The sequence below is a fragment of the Erpetoichthys calabaricus genome, chromosome 6, assembly GCF_900747795.2.
Source record: "Erpetoichthys calabaricus chromosome 6, fErpCal1.3, whole genome shotgun sequence".
Lineage (NCBI taxonomy): Eukaryota > Metazoa > Chordata > Cladistia > Polypteriformes > Polypteridae > Erpetoichthys > Erpetoichthys calabaricus.
Window position 1 is genome coordinate 11,298,055 of NC_041399.2, and position 17,697 is coordinate 11,315,751.

A 17,697-nucleotide genomic window follows, 5' to 3' on the forward strand; every position below is an offset into this window, starting at 1 on the left:
ACAGTAACCAGATCATCATCAGAAATATGTTGGAAAATTGTGTGTCCTTTCAGGTTGACTGCCAAATATTAGTGTGCAGGAGGGATGACATTTATGCTTTGGTATGTGAGTTTTCAAACCATCATGGGGTAAATAACAACAGTTCCAAAAAGCCTACACAGTCATATGAAAAAGTTTGGGAACCTCTCTTCATTCTTTGGATTTTTGTTTCTCATTGGCTGAGCTTTCAAAGTAGCAACTTCCTTTTAATATCTGACATGCCTTATGGAAACAGTAGGATTTCAGCAGTGACATTAAGGTTATTGGATTAACAGAAAATATGCAATATGCATCATAACAAAATTAGACAGGTGCATAAATGTGGGCACCACAACAGAGATATGACATCAATACCTAGTTGAGCCTCCTTTTACAAATCTACCAGCCTCTAGACGCTGTCCTCCTATAGCCTCTGATGAGTGTCTGGATTCTGGATGGAGGTATTGTTGACCATTCTTCATACAAAATCTCTCCAGTTCAGTTCAATTTGATGGCTACTGAGCATGGACAGCCTGCTTCAAATCATCCCATAGATTTTCGATGATATTCAAGTCTGGGGACTGTGACGGCCATTTCAGAACATTGTAATTCTCCCTCTGCATGAATGCCTTTGTAGATTTCCAACTGTGTTTTGGGTCATTGTCTTGTTGGAATATCCAACCCCTGCGTAACTTCAACTTTGTGGCTGATGCTTGAACATTATCCTGAAGAATTTGTTGATATTGGGTTGAATTCATCTGACCCTCGACTTTAACAAGGGCCCCAGTCCCTGAACTAGCCACACAGCCCCACAGCATGATGGAACCTCCACCAAATTTGACAGCAGGTAGCAGGTGTTTTTCTTGGAATGCGGCGTTCTTCTTCCATCATGTAAAGCACTTTTTGTTCTGACCAAATAACTCAATTTGTGTCTCACCAGTCTAAAGCATTTTGTTACAAAATGTATCTGGCTTGTCTAAATGAGCATTGGCATACAGCAAGCCACTCTGTTTGTGGCGTGAGTGCAGAAAGGGCTTCTTTCTCATCACCCTGCCATACAGATGTTCTTTGTGCAAATTGCGCTGAATTGTAGAACGATGTACAGAAAATCCAGGGTCAAAAAGGTTAATTTGTTAGGCCAGTTCTTTATTAACTGACCACTGGCTATGGAAACAGCTGCATGTTTGACTTTTTAGGATTGTTTGCAAAAATCAACTGTAAAACCATTCAATGCTCCAGAAACTCAAACAAACATTAATATTGTAATTAAAGTTGCCTTACATGCGCACACCAACAAAAGTCGGGCATTTGCAACAGAGCTCTGTCACGCAGTTTTCTCTGGAATAACTCCTGGATCTCTTCTCCCAAATAATGTCTAATCTGTGGGAAGAAAGAAAGAAAGAAAGAAAGAAAGAAAGAAAGAAAGAAAGAAAGAAAGAAAGAAAGAAAGAAAGAAAGAAAGAAAGAAAGAAAGAAAGAAAGAAAGAAAGAAAGAAAGAAAGAAAGAAAGAAAGAAAGAAAGAAAGAAAAGATTAAATGGTTTGGAAAACATTATTTGAATTTGACGTCACTACTAGAAATGAGTAAACGATTGCGTCTTGACGTCGTATTCTTCGTACCAGAAGTAGCATTTCCGTCAGCTGCTGACTTTTACACAAATGAAAAGTCAGCACTGATAGAAAGCTGAAAATACTCAGCCACACATGGGTCAAGGTAGGCAGATGTTTAAAGGAACATTCCACCCAAAAATATATACTTACCCCATGTAGTATGGTCCCAGAAAAATTTTAATCTCTTTTTTGGAGAAATTACACATTGAAGATTCAAACTCAATGAGACCCTGCTGTAACTAATTCTGGATAGCGGCAAATGATGTGAAAAATTCAGTGGACAAAAGGTAAAAAATATTCTGATGTAACTCGTGTCACGTGATCCACATGTTGGTTTTTCCATTCGTATGGTCAAAATGCGCGAAATAATGGGTGCCACACTCTTGCGCATGGGCGGCAGCTAAAGGGCTTGAATGAGGGAAATTCCGAGCCAGACCGGGATGTGGCAGAGTGCACAGATTCTTTTTCTTGTTTCTCTGCAGACCAGTTAGGGGGATCCCCCCTGGCCCTGTTGATGTCACTTCTGGGTCCAAACCTATGGATGAAGACCCTTCCGGTCCCGGCCCCTTTGACGTCACTTCCTATACTGGCCTTTAAAAGCCTCCACCTTTCCCCTATCCTCTCAGTTCTGTTCGGGATTCTGATCTGTACACTTCAGTACATCAATTTATTCAATTTTGCAGCCAGGAAATAATATACGGGTGGCTGCCCCAAACCTTGCTATGGCTCTTTATCGAGTTTGTGACATGGGCTTTCTCCTTCATTCATTGGTCAAGAATCCTGTTTTCAATTCAAACGCACAGTATTATGGGAATGACTTCTTTCCTGTTAATCTTCAAAGCCAGGTTTTCAGGAAGTAACTTAATAAATATCCATCCATCCATCCATTTTCCAACCCGCTGAATCCGAACACAGGGTCACGGGGGTCTGCTGCAGCCAATCCCAGCCAACACAGGGCACAAGGCAGGAAACAATCCTGGGCAGGGTGCCAACCCACCGCAGAACTTAATAAATACTTTACCAAAAAAAAACAAAAACTGCACGATTTGACCATACAAATCGATAACAGACGTGGTTTATACAACAAGTGTAACATGACAATTTTTTTTTGTTTTGATGAACATAATCGAGTAAACTGTGGGGACTGTTTGGGAACAAGGGTGACAGGTCAAGGGGACAAAAACGATCATCACAAATGAAGAGTATGGAACAAAATACAACTGAGTGACAATTCCAAGATTACAAGAAATGAACAGGTTTAGACAGAAATTCACCAAACAAGAGAGTCTTCAAGTGCTTCTTGACCACACTGAGGGAGTCTGCGCTGCTAGTGGAGGTTGGCAGCTCGTTCCACCAGCCAGGAACTACACATGAAGAGTCTGGAATAAGATTTGATACCACGCACAGGTGGCATCACCAGATACTATTCAACACCAGGACTGTGTGGCCAAGAAAGAGCTTTTTTTTTTTTTTTATTAAGTGATTTTGAATCCTTTATTCACCACATACAAATCTGAATCTTCAGGTATAATTTCTCCAAAGATAAAAAAAAAATAGATTAAAAAATGTTAGTGACCATTATTACAAACTACATATAAGAAAATGGAGTACTGTATTACTTTAATGAAAAAGAAATTATGAAAGCAAAAAAATTCAAAATGTGTGTTTTCCTCTTGTTAAAGATTACAGAAACCCAATGAGGAGACTGGTTTGGGCAATAAATTTGTCAAAAAAAAAAATAAAAGCTTAAAAGAAAATTTTGATTCTGCCCAAACTGTTGAATAAAATTATAAATACACCATTTTTGTATGTGATTTCACAAAAGGTAGATGTAATTTAAAGCACATTTATATTTTCAACAACATCAGTGTAAACTGCTCAAAAAAATTAAAGGAACACATTGAAAACTCATCAGATCTCAATGGGGAAAAAAATCCTGCTGGCTCTCTCTACTGATATGGACCGATATGGGGATGTGTGAGGAACGAGAGGATGGAAGTGAAAATGATCAGCCGACAGAGAGAGGGCTGAACTCAAAGACACCCCAAAAATCAAAGGGAAAAAATGATGCGGCAGGCAGGTGGGTGAGTCCATTTAGATGAAATTTCATTGCAGCAACTCCAAATTGTACTCAGTAGTTTGTATGACCCCCCACATGCTTGTAGGGGGAGGGGGGCAATGCTCTTAATGACAACAACGGATGGTGTCCTGGGGGATCTCCTCCCAGATCTGGACCAGGGCATCACTGAGCTCCTGGACAATCTGAGGCGTCAGATGGACTGAAACATTATGTCCCACCCAGAGGTGTTCTATTGGATTGAGGTCAGGTGAGCAGTGCGTGGGGGCCAGTCAGTGGTATCAATCCCTTCATCCTCCAGGATCTGCCTGCATACTCTTGCCACATGAGGCCGGGCATTGTCGTGCACCAGGAGGAGCCCAGGAGCCATTGCACCAGCACAGGGTCTGACAATGGGTCCAAGGATTTCATCCCGATACCTAATGGCAGTCAAGGTGCCATTGTCTACCCTGTAGAGGTCCCCATGGATATGCCATCACTGACCCACCACCAAACCGGTCATGCTGAACAATGTTACAGGCAGCATAACGTTCTCCATGGCTTCTCCAGACCCTATCACATCTGTCACATGTGCTCAGGGTGAACCTGCTCTCATCTGTGAAAAGCACAGGGTGCCAGTGGTGGACCTGCCAATTCTGGTATTCTATGGCAAATGCCAATCGAGCTCCCCAGTGCCGGGCGGGCAGTGAGCACAGGGCCCACTAGAGGACATTGTCGGGCCCTCATGAAGTCTGTTTTTGATTGTTTGGTCAGAGACATTCACACCAGTGGCCTGCTGGAAGTCATTTTGTAGGCTCTGGTAGTGCATATCCTGTTCCTCCTTGCCCACAGGAGCAAATACTGGTGGGTGCTGCTGATGCGTTAAGGACCTTTAACGAGGGGCCCTGTCCAGCTCTCCTAGAGTGACTGCCTGTTTGCCTCCTGGAATCTCCTCCATGCCATTGAGACTGTGCTGAGAGACACAGCAAACCTTCTGGCAATGACACGTATCGATGTGCCATTCTGGAGAAGTTGAACTACCTGTGCCTGTTGGCCTCATGCTACCAGTAGTGACACAAACCGTAGCCAAATGCAAAACTAGTGAAAAAACAGATGAGGAGGGAAAAATGTCAGTGGCCTCCACCTGTTAAACCATTAAACCTGTTTTGGGGGTCGGCTCATTGTTGCCCCTCTAGTGCACCAAAGCAGCTGAAACATTTCCCTAGCACCCCTGCGGGTGTCCCAATTGGATTCTCACACGAGGACCACTGCCACCTAGCACCACTCCCAAGTTCCGGCTTTCACTGGTCCATTCATCGTTTTGTACACAATTATCTTTCCGCCCAGTCGGCCAATCCATCTGTCGTTCCTATTGGGCCTCCCGTCCAGGTAATAACCCAAGTTCCTGCTTGGCTAGGATGCCCGTTCTACTCCTACATTATATATGTTGGTTCATGTACTGCATGTTATGTGTGGGTATTTTGAGTATAACTTAAGTATGTTTTATTACGATTGTGGTTTTGTTAAGTGTATATATAAAACGTATGGCACCTACCAAATCCACATACCTCAGTTCTAGAAGAAGTCTAATTTTACAAAATACTAATCAATGAAAAAAAAAAAAAATGACATATCTGTAATCCAGTTAAAATTAAGTCAAATAAATTTCTCAGTATGCTATGCTATGTGTCTGAAACATTCAGGAATTCTGAAAAGTACTAAACCATACAACATCTACAGCTAAACAGAAATTTGTACTCTTCTGTTAAATAAAAGCGAGTTACACATTTTAATACATTCTTGTTTATCATGGTGACCGAGGACGGTGACATGTTGCATGGTGATTGATTATTCAAGTAAAAATTTCTTTGTACTCTCTACACATGACAATGCCAATACTACTTGTATTCTTGTATTCTTTTTGCCCACTTTACCTGAGTATCCAGCAAGTTGAAGTAATCCATCACCTCGGAGCCCCCTGCTTTTATGTCTGGCTTTCCGCATAAAGGGCACACAACATCTACAATACTTTTTTCTTTAATGACGATTGAGAAATAGGCCCTGAAGCAGACTTCACAAAAAGCACAGGAACAGTGAGTCATGGTGACAATCTGGAATGATATAAAATTTTATAGAAGTTATTGCAGAAAGTCCATGCAATATGAGGCTACACCCAGCACTACTATGTTTTTGTTTAGATACGCAGACGTTGGGTCTCCTTTTGTCCACACTACCCAGAAGAATTAACGGATGAAAACTGAAAATACTTTCCTGAACACGCTAGCACAGTGTTGCAGTGCGAATTGGTGAAAACTGTACCTGCCAAATAATACAAAGAGTACATGACACATGTTTCGCCCTAATTGGGGACTGTCAGGGTGTACGCATCTTTGCTTCTCCTACGGGGATCGAACCTCAGACGTCTGAGAAGAAGCCTCTGATGTTGCACCGCGGTGGCTGGTTAGCTTACTTGACAGCTTGAAGACTGGAGGATTACATTCACAGGTCAGAACTGAGACGGATTATTCTGGATGGTTACCTACCAGGGAATGCTTGTGGTTGGTCTGCCAGTCTGCAAATATATATATATATATATATATATATATATATATATATATATATATATATATATATATATATATATATATATATATATACACATACATATAATTTCATACATACACATATATATACTGTATATACACACATACATACAGTGCATCCGAAAAGTATTCACAGCGCATCATTTTTTCCACATTTTGTTATGTTACAGCCTTATTCCAAAATGGATTAAATTCATTTTTTTCCTCAGAATTCTAGACACAACACCCCATAATGACAATGTGAAAAAGTTTACTTGAGATTTTTGCAAATTTATTAAAAATAAAAAAAATTGAGAAATCACATGTACATAAGTAGTCACAGCCTTTGCCATGAAGCTCAAAATTGAGCTCAGGTGCCTCCTGTTTCCCCTGATCATCCTTGAGATGTTTCTGCAGCTTCATTGGAGTCCACCTGTGGTAAATTCAGTTGACTGGACATGATTTGGAAAGGCACACACCTGTCTATATAAGGTCCCACAGTTGACAGTTCATGTCAGAGCACAAGCCAAGCATGAAGTCAAAGGAATGGTCTGTAGACTTCCGAGACAGGATTGTCTCGAGGCACAAATCTGGGGAAGGTTACAGAAAAATTTCTGCTTCTTTGAAGGTCCCAATGAGCACAGTGGCCTCCATCATCCGTAAGTAGAAGAAGTTCGAAACCACCAGGACTCTTCCTAGAGCTGGCCGGCCATCTAAACTGAGCGATCTAAGGAGAAGGGCCTTAGTCAGGGAGGTGACCAAGAACCCGATGGTCACTCTGTCAGAGCTCCAGAGGTCCTCTGTGGAGAGAGGAGAACCTTCCAGAAGGACAACCATCTCTGCAGCAATCCACCAATCAGGCCTGTATGGTAGAGTGGCCAGACGGAAGCCACTCCTTAGTAAAAGGCACATGGCAGCCCACCTGGAGTTTGCCAAAAGGCACCTGAAGGACTCTCAGACCATGAGAAAGGCAATTCTCTGGTCTGATGAGACAAAGATTGAACTCTTTGGTGTGAATGCCAGGCGTCACGTTTGGAGGAAACCAGGCACCACTCATCACCAGGCCAATACCATCCCTACAGTGAAGCATGGTGGTGGCAGCATCATGCTGTGGGGATGTTTTTCAGCGGCAGGAACTTGGGAGACTAGTTAGGATAAAGGGAAAGATGACTGCAGCAATGTACAGAGACATCTTGGATGAAAACCTGCTCCAGAGCGCTCTTGACCTCAGACTGGGGCAACGGTTCATCTTTCAGCAGGACAACGACCCTAAGCACACAGCCAAGATATCAAAGGAGTGGCTTCAGGACAACTCTGTGAATGTCCTTGAGTGGCCCAGCCAGAGCCCAGACTTGAATCTGATTGAACATCTCTGGAGAGATCTTAAAATGGCTGTGCACCGACGCTTCCCATCCAACCTGATGGAGCTTGAGAGGTGCTGCAAAGAGGAATGGGCGAAACTGGCCAAGGATAGGTGTGCCAAGCTTGTGGCATCATATTCAAAAAGACTTGAGGCTGGAATTGCTGCCAAAGGTGCATCGACAAAGTATTCAGCAAAGGCTGTGAATACTTATGGACATGGGATTTCTCAGTTTTTTTATTTTTAATAAATTTGCAAAAACCTCAAGTAAACGTTTTCACGTTGTCATTATGGGGTGTTGTGTGCAGAATTCTGAGGAAAAAAATGAATTTAATCCATTTCGGAATAAGGCTGTAACATAACAAAATGTGGAAAAAGTGATGCGCTGTGAATACTTTCCGGATGCACTGTATATATATGCAGTGCATATATATGTATTATACATACATACATACATACATACACTAGTCGTTCCCCGCGGATTCGCCTGCGTATTAGTAAAATAGGACAGTGAGGAGGGCCCCGTCCAGCGCAGCATCTCTCTCGGATTAGCACAAATATATCGCTCCTGCAAGCGAACTATGATTCTTAGCGCAATGAAAGAAGTCGCAAAATCAACCGGAATGTTCAAGCAAATTATAGAAAAAAAAAATCTAAATCCATTCAGTAGTTCTCTAGTTCGCTAACGAAGCAACAACAACAACATTTATTTCTACAGCACATTTTCATACAAATAATGTCGTTCAAAGTGCTTTACATTATGAAGAAAGGGAACAAAGACAAAATAAATAAGAAAATAGAATTAGGGAACACTAATTAACATAGGATAAAAGTAAGATCCGATGGCCAGGGAGGACAGAAAAAACAAAAAAAACCCGAGACGGCTGGAGAAAAAAATAAAATCTGCAGGGGTTCCAAGGCCACAAGACCACCCAGCCCCCTCTAGGCATTCTACCTAACATCAGTGACCTCAATCAGTCCTCATGGTATTCAGATTTTTCATGGAAGGACTTGATGATGACGGTCACATGGACTTCTGGTCTTTAATCCATCAATGGAGGGACATCACGGTGCTTTGATCTGGTGGTGGTGGTACAGATCGCCACCACAGAAAACCAGAAAAAGATCAGAAGAGAGAGTAAGGGTTAGTACGGAGTTAAAGTTACGCCCCAAGGCAGATGTGTGAGTGAGGATGAAGCCTGATGAATCTCTCTCAGATTCGCGCTAATAAATTGGTACCACAAGCGAAGTATAGTACTTAGCATAATGAGAAAGTTGCAAAATCAACGGAATGTTCAAGCAACTTATAGAAAAAACCCCGATCTAAATCTTTTAAGTAGTTCTCGTGAAAGTAGTTCGTGAAAAGCAGACAGACATACAAACGGGTCTAAAAAAACTATAAATTTCGTGCTTGGACCATAAAATTTTTAAAACCGTTTCTTAGCGAGCACCTATGGGCCAAGGGTAACCAACATTCCAAATTTGTCATGGTTCGGGAGATTTTGTGATGAGTGAATCAGTGGTATTTGGCTTACACATGTGTGTATGTATATATGCATATATGTGTATATCTATATATATAAAACCAATAACATAATGTGTCATCCATTCTGTGGTTTTGCTTCAGATGCAGAGACCTCGATAGTTTCGAAGTTTAGTAAGTGGTGAATAAACAGGCCTCTAAACTACAAATTCCACAGGTTTGACAGCAGGAACTAAAAGGAATTGAAATCGATATGACGGGTATGCAATATGGGCGTCAGCACACCGGCGAAACATGGGGTGTGGCTTTTGGAAAGTGGGCACAGTCAAAGAGATGCCGCTGGCAGGGGTGTCATCTTATGGGGCTCAGCATGTCTCCGGTTGCTGAATCGGTCCGAGGCTTCAGACTGTCTCACCTGCAGCTGGACTCTCTTGAAACTATATCCTGATAATGAAATACGTGAGAAGTTGTACATGAGAGATGGGAATTGAGAGGAAGAAAAAAAAAAAAAAATCCCTCACCTTGCTGAAAGAGACTTGATTGTTACAGATTGGGCACTCGTGTGAGAGATACTTGAGCGTAGACTCATAATCCTTGTTATGCTCAATGGCCTCTATAATATCTTCAACGGTGAAACTCCTTTCTTCAAGAGTCAAAAGTCTTTGAAAGATATTAGACTTGTCCTCTGGTATGCAAGAAGGAACCAAGACATCTTTCTAAATTGTATGAGAATTATTTTTATTAGGTGATTGGGTTTTTCAAAGCCCCATTAGCATTCTTATTATCACAAGCATTTCAACAAGCACATCATGTACTGTAGAAGGATAAACCTTTTAATAAAACAACTGATATGATCATGAACACAGGATGGAGTTCTACAGATTATCTAATCAAGAAATTAGACAGCCAGTTTGTACAAAATTTAAATTGCTTTGAAAAACAGCATCTCGGTTGGGGATTATGCCCCTGGGGTCTAACACACTTTAATTTTAGGCCTGTTAAGAAACAAAACAGGAGCAGAAGTTGTGAGCCACTATTTCTATAAGCTGCAGTTTGGTAATGAATGTTTGGTGGTAAAATTGAACATGCATTATTTAGCATACTAAATCAGTCTATGCAGTGTTATAATTTGTACTTAAAGACAGTATTAAGAAACAAAGTTTGATTCTGGATTTCTACAAGTAAATGTTTGTGGAAAGGCAACATTTTTTATCATCATTATCACTGCACAGTGAAGCCTACCAGAGTTGACACCTCCACCAGAAACAATGGCCGAAAGACAGAAAGCAGCGGTGGAACACTAGTGCACTGCACAGGACATTTACACAATATTCACTCACACCAACTAACCTTAGGAACATGGTGGAAAATTAACAAAAATACAAGAACAATATGTGAAATCTACATAAAAGACAACAAAGCAGAGAAGGAGGCAGCCACCGTGAAAATGAATACCAGTACCAAAAACAAACGTAATTGTAAAATTAGGCGGCACAGTGGCACAATGGTAGATTCTACTCCCTTGCGGTAAGGAGTCCAGAGTTCATAGGCTGGGTCCCCCCTGTGTGTAGAGTCTATGCGGGTTTCCTCTGGGCGCTGTGGTGTCCTCCCACAGAACAAAGACATGCAGGACAGGTGAACTGGCAATGTTAAATTGGCTCTTTTGTGTATTTGGGGTGGGTGGGTGGGTGTGTTCACCCTGTGATGGACTGGCACCCTTGTCCAGGGTTTGCTGGGATAGGCTCCAACCCCCACACATATGACCTTGGGCTGGATTAAGCAGGATAGAAAATCATATGCCATGACTATTATAAAATTGTGAGTAATGTAAAATTCAAGTTGAAGGGAGTGTGTAGGTGTGGTGCATCGATTAGCCCTGCTGTCTAAAAGTGTCCACAGTTCAACTCTAGGCTCAATTACTATTATTGTGTAATTCGGTCATTCGCCCTGTATATGTAACACAATGAGTTTCTCCTAAACACCATATATCTCCAATTTGGGGATAATACATTGTACCTTGACCTGGGGGCGACTCTACAATACACAGAGTGGGCATTTGTTTTAGTGGCCTGTGTGGTGGGCCCTGGCCAGGATGCTCCTGTAATGGAAGGACCGGGGGAGGGGGCATTTTCAGGAAAATACCTCCCACCGGAACATGAGGGGGCAACCCCCTAGCTCACAGCAGGGCCACGGGTTTGGAGCTTAGAAACTCAACCCTGCTGGGGCCCCGTGGCCACCGCCAGGGGGCATCTGGGCAGTTTCTGAGCCCTCCTTGCGCCACACCTGGAAGTGCTGCTGCAAAAACATCTGGGAGCACCTGGAGCACTGGTGGGTGCCTTATAAAAGGGGCCACCTCACTCCATTCGAGGAGCCAGAGTCGGGAGGAGGTGGACGAAGCTTGCTAGGAGAGGAGAGGAGGCGGCAGAAAAACAGAAAGGACAGTGTTGAGATACCTGCTGTGCACTGTGCTGTGTAGTGGGGAGCAAAGGGCATAAACGGGAATAAACGTGTGTGCTGGATTAAGGATTAAGGGGGCCCCAGGTTCCATACCTGATATTTTAAAGTTCCAGCTCCTACTATTACAAAAATAACTTCACAGGTTTTGTGAATTACTAAAATTATCATCAATCACCCCAGTCCCAGTTCCTGGTTTCTTTTATAATTTTACTTAAAGTATATCTAGGGAATTATTCTTTGTTAAAAATTTATTTCAACAGAAAATGATCTTACCTTGATGTTTTCATACTTCTTTATTTGTACGGGAAAACTGAGATTATTCACAGTAATTATATGTTCATCTTGTCTGGCAACTTTATCTGCAACTGATACAGCAACAACATAAAGAGTAATTAACCACTTGAGATTACAAAACAGACGCATGGGCAAAAATGTAGTTCTGTACATCAGTTTCAAGTGCAGAAGGGAGATAAAAATACGGAGTATGTGTATTGTGGGGGCAGCACGGTGGCGCAGTGGTAGCACTGCTGCCTCGCAGTAATTAGACCTGGGTTCGCTACCCGGGTTCTCCCTGCGTGGAGTTTGCATGTTCTCCCCGTGTCTGCGTCGGTTTCCTCCGGGCGCTCCGGTTTCCTCCCACAATCCAAAGACATGCAGGTTAGGTGCACTGGCGATTCTAAATTGTCCCTAGTGTGTACTTGGTGTGTGTGTGTTGTGAGAGTGCGCACCCTGCGGTTGGTTGGCACCCTGCCCGGGGTATGTTTCCTGCCTTGCGCCCTGTGTTGGCTGGGATTGTCTTCAGCAGACCCCCGTGACCCTGTAGTTAGGATATAGCGGGTTGGATAATGGATGGATGTGTATTGTGCTAGTAGTTCGAGTACCATTATACACACAAGCTCTCATGGTCACTCAGCTTCAATCTTCAGGCGATTATAATTTGTTGATGTTAAATAAAAGTACAGGCAGTCCCCGGGTTACGTACGAGATAGGGACTGTAGGTTTGTTCTTATGTTGAATTTGTATTCAAGTCAGAACAGGTACTTTATTTTAATAAATGCTGTTGTTGACCAGGGCGGCACGGTGGCGCAGTGGGTAGCGCTGCTGCCTCGCAGTTGGGAGACCTGGGTTCGCTTCCCTTGTCCTCCCTGCATGGAGTTTGCATGTTCTCCCCGTGTCTGCGTGGGTTTCCTCCAGGCGCTCCGGTTTCCTCCCACCGTCCAAAGACATGCAGGTTAGGTGGATTGGCGATTCTAAATTGTCCCTAGTGTGTGCTTGGTGTGTGGGTGTGTTTGTGTGTATCCTGCGGTGGGTTGGCACCCTGCCCGGGATTGATTCCTGCCCTGTGTTGGCTGGGATTGGCTCCAGCAGACCCCCGTGACCCTGTCTTCGGATTCAGCGGGTTGGAAAATGGATGGATGGATATTGTTGACCGACTGTAATCAAGTGCTCTGCCAATGAATGATGAAGTTTCAGCTCTCTCTGACCTTTTTATTATTCCTACTTTATTTTCCATGGTGATGTTTTTTCTCTTCTTTACTGTATCACCAGCACTTGCATCAGATTTGTGTTTCAGAGACATTCTTGAAGGGTGAAGACAAAAGATTAAGATGAGCTCTTCTGCACAGCACTGGACACGCGATCACAGCAGGAAGACACGTCTGGTGTACTGAAGAGAGACAACTTCCTGCTATGTGTTTAACAGTACAAGCTGGCTTGCTATTGAGAATGAATGGGGGCGGCGAGGGGCGGTTCACCACCCGCCCACCACACAGTCACCTCCATTTGCATACAGTATGCTGCCTGCAGCGTCAGCCCACCGAAAGCGAACAGGGTGCGGCCAAAGGCAGGTAGTGAATCGCCTACCACTGCCCCCATTCAACAGGCAGCCACCCGAGGCACACTATAATGCTAACCCCCGCCGCCCCATTCACCCTCAATGGCCTCTGTTCAGCCACAACTGGGTCACTGCTTGCAGCATCACCAGCCGCCCACCAAGAACAAATGGGGCAGCCTTTCGAGGGACACTGCAAGGCTATGTGGTGGGCATGCAGCGAAACGCCCCCCTCTGCCCCATCCAGCCTCCATCCAGTCAGGAGCAGTAGCTGCAGCGGCGTGGGACACGACACTGTGTGAGCAGCGAAACCGCCCTCCCCTCCAGCCACCGCTTGCAGCATCCCCAGGCCGGAGATGACGGAGCGGCAGTTACTGAGGAGCTTGTGTCGCATCCCTCAGACAGATGAAGGAGCAGTTGCGGCCTCGTTCGTAAGTCGGATGTTGGATATCCATAACTCGGGGACTACCTGTAATCTGAACACACACAGCTATGAGGCGGTGTTTCTGCCTTGACTTAAGACGACCTGAGTTTGCATCCCTGAATGGAGTTTACATGTCCTCCTCACGTGTGTGTGGGCTTCTTTCTTGTGCTCCGGTTTCCTCCCACAGCCCAAAGACATGCGAGTTTCGTGAATTGGTGACGCTAAATTGGCCTTAGTCTGTGGTTGGTGTGTGTGTGTTCACCCTGCGATGGACTGGCGCCCTGTCCAGGGCTTGTTCCTGCCTTGTGCCCCATGATCGCTGGGATAGGCTCCAGAACCCCGTGTAACCCTGTTCACGAATAAGTGAGTGAGAAAATGACTGACTGACACACAGCTATGATTTATTACTTTCACATCATGAAGAAGACTTGTAGTGAGTTCCTCTTAACGTAAGATGAGGAGCCTGGCACACACGTGAATCTCCTACTCTTAGGAAAAACTAATTCTATAGGGAACTTGAACCAGACAGAACCTTAGCCCCAATTTGATCCCCTTAGATAGAGATGTCCTTTATGTATTTAAAAAAGGAAATAACCACCCAAACAATTAAGTTAATTAAACAAACAAGAATATATATTATAAACAACCTTTAACCAATCCTAACCAAATCCGGAACAAATAAACAAATACTAATTAATATGACCGCCCCCTTGAACCCCCCTATAATGCACTCCCCAAAAAATGGCGAAACAGAAAAGAAAGAAATTTACAGAGAGCACAAAAATATTCACAACATATACAAACATAAATTAGAAATACATGCTCCCCATGCGTTCTCCAGTCCCTTTTATATCAACTTTCTCTTAGCTTTGAATCCAACTGATAAATCCAGTGTACTAGCCAAAGTATCCCACTGACTCGTTAGATATAAAAGAAGCGATCTTACCGGCTGGACGACTACTCTTTTATCGAATGCTGAAGTCCGCCTCACCCAGGTGTATTGGTGTTAACGTCCCTCCATGGCAGACATGAGCGTCACAAATACAAGGTAAAGCCGTGCGCTCTGATGACCTTTCCTGTTTAGCCAGCACTCTCTTTTTTCCGTGCGCCCGAACCGTTCTTGTTACGGAGCCTTATTTGCTTTACAGATCGCTTCCTTGCTAATCCACCTTCTCAGCTCCTTCTCAAGCAATCCTCCTTTTAAAATGCGCACCTCCTTCTTACGACATTCACCGGCGCGTTTAGGCAAGGACCCACAGGCGTGGTTTGGCCCCCTGCTCCCCTTAAAGAGATATCCTCCAAGACACTCATTCCCTCGGACATCTATTTCAAAGGGAGCAAGCGGCAGAAACAGATAAAAGCTCATAAAATATGTAGCAACCGTTACAAACTTTATCAAATCATGCCTACTGGTTTAATGACTCTGTGTGTTACTGTATGTATCTAATGTAGAATAATGTATTATAAAAAATTCACAAAAAGTATGATTCTATCACATTACTGGGTCAGGAGGGCCAAAGCCCATTTTAGCATTGTAATGGAGAATAATATCTAGCATAGAGTTTGATCATTTTTTTTTTAATCATTTTTATGCAAAGAAGCTAAAAGTAAGCCATTGTAATTCCCTCACCACAGAATTTTAGGAATTTGATTACTGATAAGAATGTCTTGCTCTGGTAATCTGTGAAGGGGGAGAATTAACAAGAGAGGGAAAATGAATGTCCTGCATAACCTTACTTTCCTGTTTCTTTGAAACTGCAGAAAATGCTGACGCGAGCACAGGGTATTGTGCCTGAGCTGTTTCATGGGTTAGCAGCTGAGGAGGGATGCCTCCAACAGAAAGTAACGCAGAGAGCAGGCACCTGCTTTAAGGATTGGCACAGGTGTAGCTCAACAGTTTGGGCTGCTAGTGCTCAGCTAGTAAGTCTCTTTGCTTGAAGTATCTGCCCTTGTGAAGATAAGCAGATATATTAGTTCTTTGACGGATGAATATTTTTTCCAAAAAACTCGTTTTCTGAAATGCTTTTCAAAGCAATGGTTTCACACATACAGTTGGGTCCATAAATATTTGGACAGAGACAACTTTTTCCTAATTTTGGTTCTGTACATTAACACAATGAATTTAAAATTAAACAACTCGGATGCAGTTGAAGTGCAGACTTTCAGCTTTAATTCAGTGGGGTGAACAAAACAACTGCATAAAAATGTGAGACACCTAAAGCATTTTTTGAACACAATCCCTTCATTTCAGGGGCTCAAAAGTAATTGGACAAATTAAATAACTGGAAATAAAATGTTCATTTCTAATACTTGGTTGAAAACCCTTTGCTGGCAATGACAGCCTGAAGTCTTGAACTCCTGGACATCACCAGATGTTGGGTTTCCTCCATTTTAATGCTCTGCCAGGCCTTTACTGCAGCGGCTTTCAGTTGCTGTTTGTTTGTGGGCCTTTCTGTCTGAAGTTTAGTCTTCAACAAGTGAAATGCCTGCTCAATTGGGTTAAGATCAGGTGACTGACTTGGACATTCAAGAATTTTCCACTTCTTTGCTTTAATAAACTCCTGGGTTGCTTTGGCTGTATGTTTTGGGTCATTGTCCATCTGTATCATGAAACGCCGCCCAATCAATTTGACTGCATTTAGCTGGATTTGAGCAGACAGTATGTCTCTGAACACCTCAGAATTCATTCGGCTGCTTCTGTCCTGTGTCACATCATCAATAAACACTAGTGTCCCAGTGCCACTGGCAGCCATGCACGCCCAAGCCATCACACTGCCTCCCTCCACCGTGTTTTACAGATGATGTGGTATGCTTTGGATAATGAGCTGTTCCACGCCTTCTCCATACTTTTTTCTTGCCATCATTCTGGTAGAGGTTGATCTTGGTTTCATCTGTTCAAAGAATGTTTTTCCAGAACTGTGCTGGCTTTTTTAGATGTTCTTTAGCAAAGTCCAATCTAGCCTTTCTATTCTTGAGGCTTATGAGTGGCTTGCACCTTGCAGTGCGCCCTCTGTATTTACTTTCATGCAGTCTTCTCTTTATGGTAGACTTGGATATCGATACGCCTACCCCCTGGAGAGTGTTGTTCACTTGGTTGGCTGTTGTGAAGGGGTTTCTCTTCACCATGGAAATGATTCTGCGATCATCCACCACTGTTGTCTTCCGTGGATGTCCAAGTCTTTTTGCGTTGCTGAGTTCACCAGTGCTTGCTTTCTTTCTCAGGATGTACCAAACTGTAGATTTTGCCACTCGTAATAATGGAGCAATTTCTCAGATGGGTTTTTTTTGTTTTCGCAGCTTAAGGATGGCTTCTTTCACCTGCATGGAGAGCTCCTTTGACCGCATGTTGTCTGTTCACAGCAAAATCTTCCACATGCAAGCACCACACCTCAAATCAACTCCAGGCCTTTTATCTGCTTAATTGATAAGGACATAACGACGGACTTGCCCACACCTGCCCATGAAATAGCCTTTGAGTCAATTGTCCAATTACTTTTGAGCCCCTGAAATGAAGGGATTGTGTTCAAAAAATGCTTTAGTTGCCTCACATTTTTATGTAATCGTTTTGTTCACCCCACTGAATTAAAGCTGAAAGTCTACACTTCAACTGCATCTGAGTTGTTTCATTTAAAATTCATTGTGCTAATGTACAGAACCAAAATTAGAAAAAAGTTGTCTCTGTCCAAGTATTTATGGACCTAACTGTAAATCAACATAAAACGTCTGTTGCTGCGTGCTGTGGCTGCTGTTAGCATCTCTGGCAGCAGTGGCAGGGCGGGTCGATGGTTGGCCGGAATGCCCAGCGGGGCGGCCCGAAGGTCATGCGCCCAGTAGCTCAAAGGTCAGCCAAAATGAACGACAGGGCGGCCTGAAGGT

At 43.3% G+C, this 17,697-nt stretch overlaps 1 protein-coding gene across 4 annotated transcripts in view; it reads right to left on the reverse strand.

The window, feature by feature from the left end:
• Nucleotides 1-17,697, reverse strand: part of LOC114653207 (E3 ubiquitin-protein ligase RNF31-like) — a 77,198-nt gene that overhangs the window by 20,600 nt on the left and 38,901 nt on the right. For all 4 annotated transcript variants that reach the window (XM_028803393.2, XM_051929256.1, XM_051929255.1 and 1 more), the window contains 4 exons: nucleotides 11,840-11,931; nucleotides 9,631-9,825; nucleotides 5,619-5,795; nucleotides 1,300-1,398 (listed from right to left, as the gene is read on the reverse strand). In XM_028803393.2, the coding sequence (XP_028659226.1) occupies nucleotides 1,300-1,398; nucleotides 5,619-5,795; nucleotides 9,631-9,825; nucleotides 11,840-11,931 (563 nt within the window). The remainder of the gene's footprint in view (nucleotides 1-1,299; nucleotides 1,399-5,618; nucleotides 5,796-9,630; nucleotides 9,826-11,839; nucleotides 11,932-17,697) is intronic.